Here is a 20284-nt window from a genome sequence, read left to right as displayed (position 1 = left end):
TCCTCACCACTACACTGCGCTGGATCTTGCAGTGTGGCCACAGCAGCTGCCAAAGCGAAAACTCAAAAATCTGCATAGCCAATTTTAAAAAATCCAGTGGCCAATCAGCCACCTGGCTCAGAAGGATCCTGTTAAGATCCATGCGGTTGCACTGATTTGAGTCCAGATTTTAGCTGCTAACTTGGAATGGATGATTCTGTGAAGGCTCAAAGGGGTGGCAGGTAACAGTGGATGAGCGATAGGGTTGTGAATGTCCTGCACAGTGCAGGGGGTTGGACTAGATGACCCAGGAGGTCCCTTCCTACTCTATGATTCTATGATTTTATGCCTGTTGGCAACCACCCATGATTCTCTGTCATCGTTTTTCTTTGCACCGGGACAGACAGACAGACGGAAGGAGAGATGGATGCCAGCCCCCAGTTGGGACCTGGGGATTCCTGCAATCACAACTCATACATAACATCTATTCCCCTCCCCCCCAATTAAAAAAACACCCTCCTAGAGTCATCCAGCCTGGGAAAGACCTATTGGCAGCGACTAACTTCTGGATAGTAATGACAGTAAATTGAAGCGGCCAATTGATCCTGCTAATCTATTAATAGGCTCAATTTTCATTAGTTTATTGTTTAATGTTATGGTTTTGTTGCTGTTTTAGCTGGTTGTTACTGATGTACTGTGTGTGTACACTGCCCTGAGCCGCTCTTGGGTGGCCTGGAAACCTAATATAATAATAATAATAATAATAATAATAATAATAATAATAATAATAATAATAATAATAATAATAATAATAATAATAATAATAATACAGAGTACAGAAATCATGTTTTCCTGCAGAAAATGCTTTGGAGCAGGGGTAGTCAAACTGCGGCCCTCCAGATGTCCATGGACTACAATTCCCAGGAGCCCTGCCAGCGAATGCTGGCAGGGGCTCATGGGAATTGTAGTCCATGGACATCTGGAGGGCCGCAGTTTGACTACCCCTGCTTTGGAGGATGGAGAGCACCGTAACATTCTGAGGTCCCAGGCTCCCAGCCCAAATCTTCAGTAGTTTCCCAACCTGAGTCTGGCAACCACACCCTCCCCATCCCCCACTGGGGGACAGGGGAGACCTGACACCCCTCCTCCTTCCCTCCCCCTTCCCAGAACATCTGTTCAGGGACAGGAGATGACGTCTCATTGCCAGCCAGCTTCTGGCATGCATTTTTAACAAGCGCCTCTTTCAAGTTCCTGAAAAGCCTCTTTTATGAAAATTCGGCAGGACCCGAACTCTTAGGAGGGGGGAGCAGGGAGAAGGGTCACAGTCTCAGAGCTCATGAAGCCTGCTAGAATTATCTATTCATGTGGGCAATAAGCAGCCCCAATTTTTTTAGAAAGGAGCTGAAGGGTCTGTTCACAGTGAGGCCTTGAGGAGGAATAGGAGAGGGATGACGGAAGGCCCGGTCCAGCATCCTGCTAAAAGGAATTTTCTCGTGAATGGGCAGATCTGATTGATTAAAAGCCTCTGCTTTCCCGTCCGTGGGAAAACTGGATCCAACGGTGGCAAAGATGTGAGCCTGGCCTCAACCAGGATCGGGGCCTTTCAGCCCTGGCCCCAGCCTGGTGGAATGTTCTAAGAATGGAGATCTGGGTCCTGCAGAACCTTAATCAGTTCTGCAGATTTTGCACGTCAGAGCTGGCCTCTACGATTGGGGCCAGAAGTATAATGTCTATCTGCTGGCTGGAACCTCGAGGGAAACTACATCCACCCTAAAAAGGCTACCCTCCTTAATCTTTAAGGTTTAAACTTTTAATATTGCTGATTAATTAGTTGGCGGATGGGTCAGATTTTGTTTTGCTTCTAATGTAACATGTGATTTTAAAGCTTACTGTTTATATCAGGGGCGGCCAAGGTGTGGCTCTCCAGATTTCAATGGACTACAATTCCCATGAGCCCCTGGTGGCAGGCACTATAGTATCCATGAATACCACCTTGGGGAACCCTGCTAGATAATGCCGGATAGTTGGACTCGATGTCGGATAGTTGGACTCGAACATGGGAGATTTAAATTTTCTCTCAACCTAAGCTACCTTATTGGGTTCTTAAAGACACAATGGGAAAAGCCGTTTTTAGGGAGACCAACCACTACACCGCACTGCCAAGAGCCAGCGAGGAACAATAAACAGAGACTGGAAAGTAGAATAGCAAAGCCAAATCCTTCTATAATCAGTAATTAGTGCTCACATACCAAAAAAAAATGAACCACCTTAGAAAGAACTGGTGAAAACCCTTTGAAAAGTTTTGGTTGAAAGTAGAATGAATGAGCCTCATGGAAGGAGGGTTTTTCTACTGATCCATGCAGCAGACAGCAAGCTGTAAAGAAAGTGTAATCTTTGGTCACAGGAAGGCAGACAAAATGGGCTCTTCCGCATTCTGATTTCCCCCATCGATATGCCCTTATTGCTTCTTTTCTGCATGTGTTTTGCTCCCTCTGGTGGTGTGCTTGATATTACATCGATAGATGTCGAGACTTCCATTTAAGTCTACAGGGAGATAATGCTGGATACAAAAAGATGTAATATTAAATTGGCAACCAAAAGGAGCAAAATACATAGGGGACAGAACCAAGCTGCACTAACACACAAGCGAGAATAAGAAAAATGAGGAAGAGGTCAACGTCTCAGAATTCTCTTCTGGTTTCTGACCTTCAGAAGTATGCTTGTTCGGGACCCTTTTAAAAAAGGAATCTGTGTTCCCCTTTTAACTGTTTCTCCTAAAAGAAAGATGCTCTGAAAAAAGAAAAAATGAGCTCTAAATCAAGGATTTGACTCCTAATTAGTCAAAAAGCTCTCAGGAGAGGGGAGGAAACTTGGGGAGCCATTCCGCACAATGGGCAATGTTGCTAAATCTGTGCACTATTGAAAAGTACTGCAATCAATAGCAGCAGGTCTTGGTAACACACATAGCCATCTCTATTTCTGCACATCATTAAAAACAGTGTTATGCCAGCACTAAACATTATCACACCTCCTGGCCATTCCTCACCTCCTGGCTCTCTCACTTTCGTCTGCCGCCTTTTCACGCTTCTTATACTCCACTTGTGCTTCTGGGAATGGCAGAAGAGAGCAACACACTTTATATACGACTCTCTTCCACCTGTCAATCAATCCTGGCAACCAATCCCCTTTCTCCTTCTTTTAAAGGGCCTGTGATGCCTGCTAATTTTTAAAAATTAAATGCTTCTCCATTTAAATGCCTATGCATCTAATCATAGATGCACAACGCTTTTTGAATGCAAACCCTTATGGAATCACGAGTCTTGATTCTTAAAAAAAAAAATCTTGTTCCTGATTATTGGGGGGGGGGGACTTTAGAGAGGCATGTTTTGTTACAACTTTTGGAGAAAATTATTTCGGGCATCGCCTGCACGCTTGTCTGCCTATTCATTGCTCCAGGTTGTTCTTAATGTTTAAAAAGCACTTCCCATCTCCACTTTATGCGATTCCCCAACACGTGTTTTAAAATGGAGGATGTAGCGAATGTTGGTAACGTCATGCGGAGCGGCTGGAATATAACAGCTGCCTAAGGTAAGCATTTCGCTACGTGTAAAGAGTGCGGAATTGCCCTTGTTTCTTTCTTCCATCAGAAGGAGTTTGAAAATTGGCCCCTCCACAAGTTAAGGAAATGATTGTCTAAAAATGACAAATAATGGTGTGTTTGGGGAAGAGGAGATGTATGTGTATCTGTGTGTGAGTTGCGAGTGTGGTTTCCCCTCTCTTCATTCAACGGCTTCCATAATCTCCATCACAAGAGTTCGGGGTCCCGTCATGATGAGGCTGCTGATGGTCGGGTAGTCCAAATGCAAAACGTATATCCCATTCACAGAATACACAAACTGGCATACCTGCAGGGCGGGAAAGGAGGAGAAAGGACTCCTTGAAATGGTTCCATGAAATGTCACCTGACAGGATATCTAAGGTGAAACAGAGGGTTCTTCCAACAAAACACCCACAAGAAGCTCTGCCTGTGTCCCCCGAAGAGCACTCTTCAAATTCCAACTGTTTGGTGGACCCTGGCCCCAAGAAGTACATTCGGCGTCAACTAGGGCCAGGATATTTTCAGTTCTGGACTCTACTTGATGGAATGAGCTCCCGGAAGAGATCCGGGCACTGTCAGAGCTGGCTCGGTTCCACTGGGCCTGCAAGATGGAGTTCTTCCACCAAGTTTTCATTGAGGCCAATGACTTAATACATATGTGGCCCTCCCCTACAAAACACCCCCTAGTTGTGTATTGATTTGTTACTTATGTCTTCATTAAGTTTTATACTGTTATTTTCAATATATTGTGTTAGTTTTTAATTTACTGGAAGAAGAAGAAGAAGAAGAAGAAGAAGAAGAAGAAGAAGAAGAAGAAGAAGAAGAAGAAGAAGAAGAAGAAGAAGAAGAAGAAGAAGAAGAAGAAGAAGAAGAAGAAGAAGAAGAAGAAGAAGAAGAAGAAGAAGAAGAAGAAGAAGAGTTGGTTCTTATATGCCGCTTTTCTCTACCCGAAGGAGTCTCAAAGTGGATTACATTCGCCTTCCCTTTCCTCTCCCCACAACAGATATCCTGTGAGGGAGGTGAGGCTGAGAGCCCTGAACAGCTTCATCAGTGCTGTGGCGAGCCCAAGGTCATCCAGCTGGTTGCATGTGGAGGAGTGGGGAACCAAACCCAGCTTGCCAGATGCTGGACTGGATGGACCACTGGTCTGATTCAGCAGGATTCTTCTGAGTTTATTGTGAAAATCTCAGCCTCTATTTCTTGTTGGACCTCCAGAGGAACTGGCTGGCCACTGTGTGAGACAAAATGCTGAACTAGATGGACCCCTGGTCTGATCCAGCAGGGCTCTATTGATGTTCTAATATGAGGATCTGTATAGATTCGGATTTTATGTTTTCATTCAGTCCTGCTGCTCACAGTTCCTTTTCCCCAAAGCCCTCTAATCACATTCAGGTTGCATGCTAAATCTATGGGCATCGAGGGGAAATGAGTTATGAATGCCCCAGCCCTGCTGATTGGCGATAAGCGTTTTCCGGACACAGAGTTTCTCTGATGTGTTTTTGCCAGGGCTATTTTCGCTGCCCTGCCCGCCCCGGATCTCGATGACATCAGAGGCTAATTCGGCACATGGATTCATCGGCGGTCGCAAACCAAGAACAGACCCGTCAATGACCCGTTTTCACACGAAGTGAGAATCATTGATCATTCATATCCTTGATTCCTTCCTGCCCAATTCCTCTCCACGCCCCACCTGCCTCCCTGCTTCCTTCTATCCTAATCCTTAAAAGAACTTCCTGAAGACGCTAGTTATTTCGAAAATTCCCGGAGGCAACTGAAACGATGCTAACGTCGCCTCTGACTGGAGCACTGCTTCCTTCCTCTCTTTTCCAAAAAAAAAAAAACATCCGAGTGAAGCCGTTCCCTCCGTTCCTAAAGATCCGATCCGAAGAGATCAAAGCCCGCTTAGTTTTGGTTCAGCAGACTCCAAGAGGATTTGCTTGTTGATCTATGCTAGGCGTAGTCAACCTGTGGTCCTCCAGATGTCCATGGACTACAATTCCCATGAGCCCCTGCCAGCATTTGCTGGCAGGGGCTCATGGGAATTGTAGTCCATGGACATCTGGAGGACCACAGGTTGACTACCCCTGATCTAAGCTACATTGCTGCTAGCAGCCTCCATTGTGCAGGTGCTACGAGCCAGCTGGAGGATACCCCTGGCTTCACAATTCGGGCAGCTTTCTGATTGCACGAGTGCTCATACACCCCCTTCCATAAATCCAGATTAATTGCCTGAGGAGTGAGAAGGTCTGGATTTCTGGTGAGCTCTGCAGGAACGAGGCTCGATGAATCTCCGGACCCCAAGTTGTTTTGCTGGCTCTTCTAGCTTCCCCACTTCCTGCCAGCCAGACTGGGGAGGGAGGGATGGGTGCAAAAGGGGAAGAGACAGAGACAGAGAACAAGACTGCTGGAGGACTGTAGCCGCATGCCTATTCTAATCTTTCCTTCCATCTTTTACACCCTGCCTTTCTCCCCGGTTTTCTCACACAAGAATTCCAAGTCCTGCCTCTCCGTCGTATCTGGGATTATCCTTGTTAGGGATGAGTCAAATGTCAAATGTAAGAACATAAGAAGAGTCCAGTTGAATCACATCAACAGTCCCTCCAGTTCAGCGATCTGTTTCACAGAGTGGCCAGCCTGTTCCTCTGGAGGGGTAACAACAGGGCAGAGAGGCCGAGGCCTTCATAAGGACATCAGAAGAGCCCTGCTGGATCAGACCAGTAGCCCATCTAGTCCAGCCTCCTGTCTCACAAAGAGGCCTCCCAGTTCCTCTGGAGGACCAGAAACAGAGTACAAAGGCCACAACCTGCATAAGAACAACTTTTTTACCATTGAGAAACCCCTGAAACATTCTTGAGGCTTCAAGAAACCCCAGAAGTGGTGCCATCATGCAGAATACATTTGGGAAGGAGGGCTATGTACAAGCCCACCTGGGACCCCTTTCCTTCCCACCACCTCCAGGTCCATCACTGGCCATTGGGGGGGGGGGAAGATCGACATGACCACATATGGTCGTATCACCTGATAAAGGTTTAACAAATTAAAAAATATATTAAAAATTAATTAACTCCCACCCACTTGGGAAACCCTTCTAGGGCCATCAAAAAAACCTCGGGATTTCATGAACTCCTAGTTGAGAAAGAATGCTCTAACCACTACACTAAGAGCCTCTTGTGGCGCAGAGTGGTAAGGCAGCAGACATGCAGTCTGAAAGCTCTGCCCATGAGGCTGGGAGTTCAATCCCAGTAGCCGACTCAGGGTTGACTCAGCCCTCCATCCTTCCGAGGTCGGTAAAATGAGTACCCAGCTTGCTGGGGGGTAAACGGTAATGACTGGGGAAGGCCCTGGCAAACCACCCCGTATTGAGTCTGCCATGAAAACGCTAGAGGGTGTCACCCCAAGGGTCATACATGATCCGGTGCTTGCACAGGGGATACCTTTACCTTTAACCACTACACTACACTGCCTCTCTTGTTATACTGCAGTTTCTGCTCACATGGGTTCATTTTGGGGCAGCAGATGTACTTGCAGGAGTTCTGCCTTGGGGCAAAGGGAATGCTATAATAGATTAATTTGTGGTTCTGACCACACCTGGCCAACCAGGCTTCTTGTCTGCCCAAGGGAAGCTCCATTGATGAAGCTCAACTGAAGACCCATACCTTCATTCCTGCAGCAGCAGCTGGCCCACCTGGATCCACGGCCTGGATGTGGCACGGCTGACCTCCCCGGACCACAAATCCCCAACCGACCGCATCACCCACGATCTGAAAGGGAAAGAGGGGAAGAGAGGGCCCGAATATCACCATCACTTTACAGAACTGCGCCATTTGCTCATAGCACAGTCAGTAGTCCTTTCACAAGAACCTGTCTACGGCCTCACCCATCCCATCTGCCCATTCATCTATCGATTTATGGATCCCCAGACTGGCCTAGCCTGACCTATTTGGAAAAACCTCAATAGCTGCTGTGCGGAAACGGTTGATATTAATTTTTTTTTAATTCCGTCTGTTGTAAACTAGTAGTAAACCTAAATTTTATTCACTTTACGTATTGCATTTATATGCCACTTTGTACACCGCCCTGAGACAGCTTGCCAGGAAGGTGGTTTCAAAATCTAAGAAATAAATAAACAAACAAAGGGTAGCAAATGGGAAAGGAGGGGGTGTCACTGGGGGGCATGTGAGTTGGGTTTGAGCCCACAATCCCCACCCGGGAAGAGTTTAGCGGTATAGCTTACAGAATATTATGAGGATGTGGCCACTTACCGTGAGCGTTTTCTTGACATACGGTGCCCCAGGGCTCAAGATCTCCTCATTTGTGACAGGCCTCTTTAACACTTGTAAAGGAAAAGGAAAAAGGAACAGGCTTCAATTCTCCCCAGAGAATCACGCATGCAAGAGATTGATGTAGCCACATAAGTGGAGAACGGGAAAATCAAATGTAAGCAAGGGAAAGGAATCCTCACCAGATTTGGGGTTGCATTCGACAGTGGGCGGAAGCCCCAAACTAGGGGAGAGGCTGAAATAGGAACTGGGCCCTCCGGCGAGAGACGTAACGCTACTCCTCCGAACGGCCGAGACGGTCTTGATTTCTTTGTTGGGTTGGACTAAGAAAGACAAACGAGAGTTGAGTCGAAATAAGTACTCAAGCCAGACTCCCCCCGATTTTAGCTCCTTTGAAAGAAATTTGGATTTTGGGAGTCTGTCTTTTCCCATCTCTGAAATCAGAGGTTTACTTCACTCAAGGGTCATGAGCATAAGCATTTCGAATGTGTGCCTTAACGGCTTCATCCTCTTTGGTTTTAGAATAGCCCCTCAATGCTTCTCCTGTGTAAAATCGGGACAAGAAGGCAGAAGGATGGTTTGCGGGAGGGTGTTAACACCCTGCCTGCTTTTGTTAGTCCTCCCGTCACAGATTAAGACACTGCTGCCCCCCCCCAAAAAAACTGCTTTCTTCCGATCCAGTTCTAATTGCCATTCCTAAAGGAAATACAGATCTGGAACCTATACTTTTGTGGTGGTGGTGGGGGGGGGGTATTTAGAAAAATGAGAAAATCACCTGGGACACTCATGAGTACTGGAGGGGCTATACATTCATTCTGGTCTATGTCATTTATTGTTATTGTTATTGCTATTGCTATTGCTATTGATATTGCTATTGCTATTGCTATTGCTATTGCTATTGTTATTGTTATTGTTAGATTTATTTCCCACCTCGAGGCGGGTCACAACAACTAACCCCATTAATATTCCCATTAAAACATCAATCTACTCACATGACGGCTAAAAATCCCATCCCTCCCCCAATTGTCAAAGAGGTGAAGAGGAAAGGATAGGGGAGTAGCGTACACTCCGACTCCTGGGGGGGGGAGCGATGTCCCTGATTCGCTGACCCCAGCCTCAACCATAGACCTGGCGGAAGAGCTCTGTTTTACAGGCCCTGCGGAAAGCTGACAAATCCCACAAATTTTGGTGATCACGGAAGCCGAAAGCGGCGCATAGGGGTCCAAGTGCTGCGGCGTGGAGAATTGGGGCGGCAGTGGTAGTGGTAGGCAATGGCACATGTATCCTGAAGAGGATAAGGGGATTGACCTCATTACGGAGCCTCTGCAGACAGTTCGGAAAAAGACTCAACGGCGTAGAGCGAGACAGTTCTCGGGGCCTTTGGAGCTCCAGAATAGATTTCAGGCCCTTGCAGAGGAGGTGCAAGGGTCAACGAGGAAAGAGGACCCAAAACGAAGTCTAACTCTATGATTCCAACTCTATGGTTCTATGATTCTATGAACTCACTGCCCCTGGATACAGTCTTGGTCACCAGTGTTGCAAAAGTCATGAAAATCACACCCAATTTATGGTGACTTCATAAGGTTTCCAAGGCCAGGGAAGTTCAGAGGCAGTTTGTCATCGCCTGCCTCTGCCCAGCAACTCTTCACTTCCCCTGAGATCTCCCATGCAAGTACCAACCTTGCTTAGCTTCCAAGGTCTGAGAAGGGTTAGAATCATAGAGTTGGAAGGAGCCATACAGGCCATAGAATCATAGAATCATAGAATCATAGAGTTGGAAGGGGCCATACAGGCCATAGAATCATAGAATCATAGAATCGTAGAGTTGGAAGGGGCCATACAGGCCATAGAATCATAGAATCATAGAATCGTAGAGTTGGAAGGGGCCATACAGGCCATCTAGTCCAACCCCCTGCTCAACGCAGGATCAGCCCTAAGCATCCTAAAGCATCCAAGAAAAATGTGTATCCAACCTTTGCTTGAAGACTGCCAGTGAGGGGGAGCTCACCACCTCCTTAGGCAGCCTATTCCACTGCTGAACTACTCTGACTGTGAAAAATTTTTTCCTGATATCTAGCCTATATCGATTTTTTCCTGATATCTAGCCTATATCGGGGCTATATTGGTTGATCGGGGCTGGCTGCTGGTAAGTTTTAAAAGGGAGCTAGACAAATCCCGAAAGGTCCGTCAAGGGCTATTAGCTGCGCTGAGTGAATGTTCAGGGGCAGAGATATCCCTCAATTCTGGGGGGAGGAAGCAGGTGGGGGAGGCTATAGACTCTGTGTCCTGTTTGAGAGCTTTCGGCGGGTATCTGGTTAGCATCTGCGACAAACAGAACTGCTGCTCTGATTGCTCTTCGTAGCTGAAGCATCTCAGTAAATAACACGCTAAACTTTGCTAAAACCAGGATCCCATAATAATATACTAAGCAATGAGCTCATTAGCAGCAGCAATTAAGAATGCATTTTAAAAGGCGGAAACGGCGTTATCAATTATTGAACAAGCAGCACAGCAGGGGGACAGGACTCATCTCTGAATGACAGAGTCGAATTTAAAGCAAATGCAAGTCAATGAGCTAAACCAGGGGTAGTCAAACTGCAGCCCTCCAGATGTCCATGGACTACAATTCCCAGGAGCCCCTGCCAGCGAATGCTGGACATCTGGAGGGCCGCAGTTTGAATACCCCTGAGATAAACATTGAAATCAGGCTTTCTCAACCTGGGTTTCGTGAAACCCTGGGGTTTCTTGATGGCCCTGGATGGGTTTTCTGAATGGGTGGGAGTGAATTAATTTTGTTTTTTAATTGTTAAACATTTATCGCGCGATATGACCATATATGGTCATGTCAACCTGCCTCCCCACCCCTCCCCAATTGGCCAATGAAGGGACTGGAGGGGGTGGGAAGGGGAGGAGCCTGGGTGGACGTGTCTACAGCTCTGGTTCCCAACCCATATTCTGCTCGATTGCGCCACTTCTGGGGTTTCTTGAAGCCTGAAGAACGTTTCAGGGGTTTCTCAAGGGTAAACGCAATTGAGAAAGACTGATTTAAACATTTAGCTGAGGCAGTAGTGGGTAAGCCCCCACAGGCTTGTCCAAGGCCCCCTTCCTCCCCCAGGAGCCCCCTCCCTCCCCTCCCCAATTACCCGACAGGAAGCTTGAGCTATTCTGCTCCGGGTTGAGCTTGCGGAGACAGAAGGGGCTGTCAGGACTGTCGGAAAGAGTGCGGGTCGAGTTCTCATTCAACAGCTCTGTCAGGCGTCTTCTCCGGCGGAAGTTGATGCGGAACTGATAAAGAAGGTTTCCGTCGTAGAAGTTATGTCGGTTGGAGACTGTGGAGGGAACAGAGAGTAAGAAGCAGGTCTAGGCAGAAGTCCTCTCCTTCTGCAAGGAGGGGTGGGGGGCAGAAGTCCTCATAGATGTTGAACCAGCAACCTGACACACTTGGGGAGGGACCATCTTCTTTACTGCTCCTTCCAATCCTAGCTTGGGAAAACCTGCTGGATCCTCTTGGAGCTCCACACACTGTCCTGTGTGATCCATATCCTGCTCTTTCTTCCAGGAGATCAAGGGGAGGCCCATGGTTCTCTCGCTTCCATTTTACCCCACAATCATCCTGAGAAGTGGGTGAAGTTGGCTGGGAGTGACTTGCCCAGTAAACGTCAGAGATGAATGGACATTTGACCTTGGCTTCCCAAACCCTCTAACTTAGGCTTTCTCAAATAGGTTTTGTGAAGCCCTGGGGCTTCTTGATGGTTTCCTGAATGGGTGGGAGTTAATTATTTTTAATATATTTTTGATTCATTGAGCATTTGTCATAATCTGACCATATGTGGTCACGTTGACTCATTTCCCCCCTTCCAAAATGGTCAGTGAAGGGCCTAGAGGGGGTGGGGAGGGAAGAGGCTCCAGGTGGGTCTGTACTGGGTGGACCTGCTCCAATATGGCTTCTCTTATGTTTGGGGCAATGATACTCTGTACTTTTAGTGCTTGGGGGGCAACAGTGGGAGGATTTCTGGAGTTCTGGCCCAGCTGGTGGACCTCCTGATAGGACCTGGGTTTTGGCTACTGTATGACAGGTGTAAATTGAGTTTATCTCTCACAAGTTATGTCACTCTAGCAAGGAGAAACCTTCAATCATGCCAGCAGCAGTTCTACGGGTTCCAGGCTGAGGTCTTTCACATCGCCTAAAACCTGACCCTTTTCATTGGAGATGCAGAGGATTGAACCTGGGACCTTCCGAAAGCCAAGCAGATGTTCTACTACTGAGCCACAGGCCCTGCTCTATGCCTAAGTAGTCTAGGCTGAGAGAAATGTGAGACACCTATCAAACTTCACAGCAAAGCAGGGGTTTGAACTCAGATCACCGCAAATGATCTCGTATCTCTCAGATCCTAATCTGGCCCGCCAGTAATCATGGCCCACCACCAACTTTGGTCCTTTCCTGTCCTGCAAACTTTCCTGCCTACTACCTGGCCAGGTTCCCCTTCACCTACCGTGCTGGATAATCCCGTCTTCAAGCAAAGTTTGGCAAAGCTCGACGGCCTCTTTGCGGTTCGCCGTCTCTCCTTCCAGGATCAGCCAGTCAATCATCTCGCAGCCGAGGAAGGTCCTTTGGTACTTCACCGAGTTCTCCTCTCTGACTTTCAGGATCGAGTCTTCCATGCTGATCAACCTGATGTCAAGAAAGGGCCATATGTGGTCAGGACCCAGTGTACCTGAGGGACTGCCTCCCTGCCTATGCCACTCAAAGAGCTCTACGCTCCGCCACCACCAACCGGCTAATGGTCCCTGGCCCTAAAGAAGCCCGCCTGGCCTCAACCAGGGCCGGAGCCTTCTCTGTCCTGGCCTCCACCTGGTGGAAGGAGCTCCCGGAGGAGATCAGGGCCCTGATGGAGCTTAAACAGTTCCACAGGGCCTGCAAAAGGGAGCTCTTCCGCCAAGCATTTGGCTGAGACTGAGTGATCAGGAACATCTTTTAAAAAAAAACAAAAACATTTTAAACAGAAGCTGGATATTCATCTTATTGAGAGGCTGATTCTGTGAAGGCTCAAGGGGGTGGCAGGTGACAGTGGACAAGAAATAGGGATGTGAGTGTCCTGCATAGTGCAGAATCCATGAACATCTGGAAGACCACAGGCTGACTACCCCTGTTTTAGATAACAGAAAAGACAGTGTTTTCTTACAATGTTAGAATTCTAGAGTAAGTAATGTCAGAACTTGAGATTAAGTAATTGGTCAGTAATGTTACATGGCTTTGTCACTGAGAAACTCGGAATTCACGGGCCTATTTCTTTCTCTTTTTTTCGTTTGGTACTTTTATTGTTCTTTTTTTAAAGAAAAAAAATCTAATTGAAAATAGAACAAAAAAAGTACATGGCTCCACTCGCCACAAGAGGGCGCATCACGCCCAGAAACAAGAGCAACATTTTCATTCTGTTCCTTTTGCCTGAACTGATCCCCCACCTCTTCCCAGGTAGAGCTATTTCTGAACCCTAACCAGGTAGGCATCTGTTTGGCATTTCTTTTCCTGGTGGCAAGAAACCAGTCATTGGCACCTGATGGATCCTGACTGTATTATCCTCCTTAAGTTTTAAATGGTTTCTCATAGAATCCTAGAGTTGGAAGGGACCTCCTGGATCATCTAGTCCAGCCCCCTGCACTATGCAGGACACTCACAACCCTCTCGCTCATCCACTGTCACCTGCCACCCCCTTGAGCCTTCACAGAATCAGCCTCTCCGTCAGATGGCCATCCGGCCTCTGTTTAAAAATTTCCAAAGATGGAGAACCCACCACCTCCCGAGGAAGCCTGTTCCATTGAGAAACCGCTCTTACTGTCAGGAATTTCTTCCTGATGTTTAGATGAAACTTAGAATCATAAAATAATAGAATTGTAAGGGACCACATGGGATCTAGTTCAACCCTCTCCACTATGCAGGACACTCACAACCCCATTGCTCATCCACTGTCACCTTCCACCCCCTTGAACCTTCACAGAATCAGCCTCTCCATCAGATGGCTCTCCAGCCTCTGTTTAAACATTTCCAAAGACGGAGAATCCACCACCTCCCGAGGAAGCCTGTTCCACTGAGAAACCACTCTAACTGACAGGAAGTCTAGAAATAAGCTGTAATTCCAGGGGATCCCCAGGTCCTACCTGGAGGCTGGCATCCCTATGCTGTGGTCCCAAGAGGTACTCTCCCTGTCCTTTTTCCAGGGCCAAAAGAGTCATGGAGGAATGGACCCGTGGCCACCAATGTTTGGGGCGAAGTGGTGGCAGCTACAAACACAGACAGCTTCAAGAGGGGATCAGATAAACATCTGGAGCAGAGGTCCATCCATGGACCCACTGACCCCGATCCTGGTGGCCCCTGGATTTTGGCCACTGTGTGGCACAGAGTGTTGGACTGGATAGGCCATTGGCCTGATTCCAACATGCCTTCTCTTACGTAGTTTGGCTCAGTCTATTGTTGTAACCCGCCATGAGCCGCAAGAGAGTGGCGGGTAATAAATTCAATAATAATAATAATAATAATAATAATAATAATAATAATAATAATAATAATAATAATAATAATAATAAGCTCATGTCCGTGTCCACATTGCCCAAATGCAACTTCCGTAAAGCAACGATGAAGCATGTCGAGAGGAAAACATAAAGGAGCTTTATACTTGATGCTGCTTACACTGACTGGCAGGGAGTCTCCGTGATCTTGGGTAAAGATCTTTAAAATCAGCAGCCACCTGGACCTTTTATTTCACAAGAGAATGAACCAGGGACCATCTGCATGAAAAGCAGATGTTCTACCACCAAGCACCAGCCCTCCCAAAGAAAGTTGCTATTGAATTCATGGTCAATCAGTTTCAAAGGCCTAGGGCAGCCTTTCTCAACTTCTTTACCATTGAGAAACCCCCAAAACATTTTTCAGACTTCAAGAAACCCCAGAAGTGGCAGAGTTAAGAAGAATAGAAGAGGCCTCACTTCAAGAAGGATGTAGATAAAATTGAAAGGTTACAGAGGAGAGCGACGAAGATGATCTGGGGCCAAGGGACCAAGCCCTATGAAGATAGGTTGAGGGACTTGGGAATGTTCAGCCTGGAAAAAAGGAGGCTGAGAGGGGACATGATAGCCCTCTTTAAGTATTTGAAAGGTAGTATGCCAGTTTCCTGGCATACTAATGGCTTTTAGGCATCAGGTGCCAAGTTTGAGCAGCGTGATAAATGACTGGGAAAGGCAAGCAGAATTCTGTATTTATGTGTCCATGCGCTGGCTTTGCTTTCATCGGAGTGCTCTGACTTCCGTCCAGGATGGGGTCCAAAATTCGCCAGCCGAGGAGAATGTGGCTCCTTATTCCAGCACAAGGCCCTGAGCTGTATCCTTTAGTACCCTCATTAGATCTTTAAAGATCTAATTATAAGCAGGGCTGGTCCGGGCCAGTATTGGGATGGGAGACCACCAAAGAACACCAGAGCTCCAACACAGAGGAAGGTGGTGCAAATCACCCATTGTATACGGCACTGGTCAGACCACACCTGGAGTACTGTGTGCAGCTCTGGAGGCCTCACTTCAAGAAGGACGTTGATAAAATTGAAAGGGTACAGAGGAGAGTGATGAGGATGATCTGGGGCCAAGGGACCAAGCCCTATGAAAATAGGTTGAGGGACTTGGGAATGTTCAGCCTGGAGGAAAGGAGGTTGAGAGGGGACATGATAGCCCTCTTTAAGTATTTGAAAGGTTGTCATTTAGAGGAGGGCAAGATGCTGTTTCTGTTGGCTGCAGAGGAGAGGACACGCAGTAATAGGTTTAAACTACAAGTACAACGATATAGGCTAGATATCAGGAAAAAAACTTTTCACAGTCAGAGTAGTTCAGCAGTGGAATAGGCTGCCTAAGGAGGTGGTGAGCTCCCCCTCTCTGGCAGTCTTCAAGCAAAGGTTGGATACACACTTTTCTTGGATGCTTTAGGATGCTTAGGGCTGATCCTGCGTTGAGCAGGAGGTTGGACTAGATGGCCTGTGTGGCCCCTTCCAACTCTTTGATTCTATGATTCTATGACTAGATGGACCCCTGGTCTTGTCCTTCTGGTGTTCTTATGAAGGCCTTAGGATGCTTTAGGATGCTTAGAGCTGTTCCTGCGTTGAGCAGGGGGTTGGACTAGATGGCCTGCATGGCCCCTTCCAACTCTATGATTCTATGATTCTAATAGGGTTGGGAAGCAGAGCTTTGGACATGTCCACCCCTTCCCACCCCCTCCAGGCCTATCACTGGCCAACTTGGGAGGAAGAGGGGTCATATTGACATGATATATGGTCATATCTCTCGAGAAACGTTTAACAAAGTGAAGAAATATATTGATTTACCCCCACCCATCGAGGAAACGCTTCCGGGGCCTTCATAAAACCCTGGTTGAGCCTGCCTGGAGGAGACAATATGGGCCAAGGGTCTGGCAGCTTCAGGTATATCTGAATCCGTTTCTCGCAAGGGAGAAACCACACGGGAATATTTGAGCTGCCCTCAAGGGCTTTCTGAAATCCAAACGAAAATATCAAAGCTGCAAGGCACAGGCGGCTTAGGGAGGCACCAGCAGGGAGCGTTCCCAGGCAGGGCGGCCGATCGGCTGTCCTGCCAAGACTTCTTGCGAGCCCCTGGACAGAAGAAATCACGTACTTCTCGTAGAGGCCCTGTCCTCGCAGGAAGACCTTCACGTCCTTGTTGAGGGGGAAGGTCCCGTCGTCCTTGCGGAAACGGTAGAGCAGCTTCGCGTCCTTGTAGTCGAAATGTTCATCGCAGACTGGGGGGAAAAAGGAGTTCCAGAGTGGGGATCAACATCTTTCAACTCAGACAAGCAAACTGCGGCTTGGGTAAAGTTGCCAGACCGGCCCCCCAAGGGGAGACGGGCCCCATGTCCTAGCTCCTGATCAGCTGGCTGGTGGGAGGAGACTTACTCCAAAAGAGAGAGAAGCTGTGCCAAGGTGCTGTGACATAGTGCAGGGGGTTGGACTAGATGACCCATGAGGTCCCTTCCAACTCTATGATTCTATGACATGTCTGCATCACTGCCCCTGTAACTTGGAAGTGAGATCACATCAGGGATGTGGGAGGTGGTGCTCTGGTAACTGGGCAAAAACTCTATGGCAGGAGCCAAGATTACCATAGAATTTTTGACGAAATACTAGAGCAACACCCTGACATCCCCAGTCTGATGACGTCACTTCCAGGTCACCTGGGCAGTGATGTAGAAACCTTGCTATGTCATAGGAGCCTCGCTCTTGCTCCTGGTAAGCCTCCTCCTAGTCACCCACCAGTTTCCAGGAATGACCTAGCAACCCGAGGCTTGCGGATCCAGTGACAGCCAGTTTGGTGTAGTGGCTAAGAGTACCAAATTCTAATTAGGAAAAGTGGGCTTGATTCCCTGCTCCTCCACATGCAGTCATCTGGGTGACCTTTGGCTAGACACAATTCTCTTAGAGTGATTCTCACAAAACTATTCTCTTAGCGCTCTCTCAGCCCCACCTACCTCACAGGCTGCCTGTGGTAGGGAAAGGAAGGGAAAGGTGTTGGTAAGCCGCTTTGAGGCTCCGTCAGGTAGTGAAAAGAAAGGTGTAAACACTTCTTCTAGTAACTGCATCCTCTTCTGGTGCCAAGGACCTTCTTTGAGATCCAGTTTGGTGTAGTGGTTAGGAGTGCGGACTTCTAATCTGGCATGCCGGGTTCGATTCTGCACTCCCCCACATGCAGCCAGCTGGGTGACCTTGGGCTCGCCATGGCACTGATAAAACTGTTCTGACCCAGCAGGAATATCGGGGTTCTCTCAGCCTCACCCACCCCACAGGGTGTCTGTTGTGGGGGGAGGAATGGGAAGGCGACTGTAAGCCGCTTTGAGCCTCCTTCGGGTAGGGAAAAGCGGCATATAAGAACCAACTCTTCTTCTTCTTCTTCTTTGACATTGCCCCAGTGAAGGCTTGTTACTCAGAGGAAGGCGGTATACAAATATAATAAATAAAAATAAAACACAATAAAAAAGAAAGTTGCATGCTAGCAGAATGGATTGGCAGGCTCCGGCTCTCTATATTCCGCTTCAAAATGCAAGCAAAGGAACTTTTTACAGCTCTTTCAGAGTCTGTGCATGCCTTTGGAATTTTGAAACGCATAAAACAAGAGGCAGGGCCAAACACAAGATGTCCGTCACATAAGGCGAAGACAACCACGTAGAGGAAGCTTAAGAGCAGGAGGAAAAGGGATCATTTGATTTTTTTTTAAATCTAAATCTGCCCAACCACTCAGATCTTTGGTGACTAGTCAGAAGCCCTGCCGATCAAGTCTCCTGTGTGGCCCCAATCCCCTTCTAAATTTTTTTTCAGTAGGAACCTGGAAAGTTGTCAGCAGGTGCCATCACCTGCCGGGGCAGCACCATGTTGGGAATCTCGACTCGGCAAATGGCTGTCTGTTAGGGAAGACATCCCACCAAAACAGTTAGCTCATCTCCCCACCAAACAGAAATATTCTGATTGACATTTCTGTGCATGGCATGAAACAATATATTTACAATAGCCAACTTTTCTTCTCCAAATGGATCTGAGACTTCCACATGGGGGTGGGGTTAAAATCTGGCCTTAAATCTCTCCAGTTTCTACGTAACAGAGGGAGGTTTTTGTCCTTATTGGGGGAAATACAGAATGTCTTTGCTTAATACAATTTTGCATGATAAAGGACTGTGCATTTCACTTTCCATTCGTCATCGCCTGGCCTGTTTGCGTGAAACTTTTTTTCGGGGCAGGCAGGCCCATATCAATAAGAAGGAAAAAAACAATTAAGATCAAACACATTTTGCTGGACTATGTCAGCTCCTGTCTTAAGGGAGGCCTCCCAGAAGCAATTTAGGTGAGCCGGTGAGTCAAAAGGACACAATTATCTTTCCTCCTGGGGGGAAAAAACAAGCCCATATGGACTAGACAAAGGAAAATCAGACACAGTGAAAACCTGCACCCAACACTACCCAATTGAGAGAGGATTATCTTGCTCTGATGATAACTGTTCCAGATAAACAGCCAAGGGGTTGTTTCTTGCCAGAGTCCTATTATTTAATTAAAAGTCCTGGGATTCCTTTGAAATGGCCTTCCTGGCTGGGGGGGGGGGGGAGGACGGGACTCAGATTCATGTGCAAATGATTAACCCAAAACTAATTGCAGCAGCCTTGGTAGCACTGCAATAGGGTTTGCTTTAATTCCAGGTTGATCATTCTCTTCCCCAGGCGACAGACGGCAGGGGAAGAGAATGTTTCCCTTGCTGGACAGTTCCAGCAGAGTCAAAAGACCTCCAAGCATTCGCTGGCAGGGGCTTCTGGGAATTGTAGTCCATGGACATCTGGAGGGCCGCAGTTTGACTACCCCTGGTCCAGACAATGCTTGAAGACCACCAGTGAGGGGGAGTTCAACACCTCCTGAGTTAGTCACTGCTCTCCTGGGTCTGTTCTCACAGAGCAGTTCTCTTAAAGCTCTCTCAGCTTTACCTCCCTATCTCACAGGATTTCTGTTGTGGGTAGAGAAAGGAAAAAAAGGGTTGTAAGCTGCTTTGGGACAACAGACACCCCCATGAGGTAGGGGGGGGTGGAGAGAGCTCTGACAGAACTGCTCTGCAAGTACAGCTCTAACAGAACAGTAGCACACATCGCTTTAAACAAGTGGCCACGCAAGTGTTGTTTTGTTTGAAGAACTGTTTTTTTTAGGATCCATTTTTAAGGCAGGTGTGCAAATGTTTTAAACAACCTTCACAAGATTTTGGCAGGCAGCTAATAGTCACAGAGGAATGGATTATGAAATGTAATGAATCCTTTTCTGGTAATTTCCCGGTTTTCTTGGAGGGGGCATCATCTGGGCATGGAATGGGGGTCACCGTGGGTGGGCAGGGAGTTGTGAGTTTCCTCCATTGTCCAGGGAGTTGGACGAGATGACCCTGGAGGTCCCCAGTAAAAACCCTACCGGACGTAACAATATACAAATCAGACTCCAACAGAATTACAACTGATCTCCAGGGGATACGGGTCGGTGAGAAAATGGCCACCTTTGAAGGCGGACTCCGATGGCATCAGACCCCACGGAGGTCCACCCCTTCCTCAAACTGCACCCTCCTCAGGTTCCACCTCCTCCCCAAAACAGAATATCTGGGAATTCCCCAGCCCGGAGCTGGCAGATCGCAAAGGAATCCCTCACTACGAAACTCACAGACCATGATGGATAATGAAATGATCCATCAGCTTCTGGATCAGACGGATGCCGGTCTCTCGATCCGGGGCTTCCTTGTGGTCGATCAGCCAATCGGTGAGCTCCTTGGCCACAAAGCAGTTGGGATAGGTCCGCAGGTGGTAACGCCTGTCCTTGATCAGTTTGCCGTCGTGGAGGCGAAGTCTGGAAGAGAAGGGGGTCAACGG

At 47.7% G+C, this 20284-nt stretch overlaps 1 protein-coding gene across 1 annotated transcript in view; it reads right to left on the bottom strand.

Annotated features, from left to right (window-relative positions):
- Positions 1-2182: 2182 nt before the first annotated feature.
- Positions 2183-20284, bottom strand: part of LOC143836493 (DEP domain-containing mTOR-interacting protein-like) — a 30015-nt gene continuing 11913 nt past the window's right edge. The window contains exons 2-9 of the mRNA XM_077335834.1: positions 20083-20261; positions 16525-16648; positions 12351-12529; positions 11001-11186; positions 8040-8180; positions 7840-7910; positions 7234-7338; positions 2183-3884 (exon numbers count right to left, since the gene is read on the bottom strand). Coding sequence (XP_077191949.1) covers positions 3759-3884; positions 7234-7338; positions 7840-7910; positions 8040-8180; positions 11001-11186; positions 12351-12529; positions 16525-16648; positions 20083-20261 — 1111 coding nt within the window. The 3' untranslated portion in view covers positions 2183-3758. The remainder of the gene's footprint in view (positions 3885-7233; positions 7339-7839; positions 7911-8039; positions 8181-11000; positions 11187-12350; positions 12530-16524; positions 16649-20082; positions 20262-20284) is intronic.

This window comes from Paroedura picta, chromosome 4 (genome assembly GCF_049243985.1).
Source record: "Paroedura picta isolate Pp20150507F chromosome 4, Ppicta_v3.0, whole genome shotgun sequence".
NCBI lineage: Eukaryota > Metazoa > Chordata > Lepidosauria > Squamata > Gekkonidae > Paroedura > Paroedura picta.
This window is presented reverse-complemented; position numbering and strand designations above follow the sequence as displayed.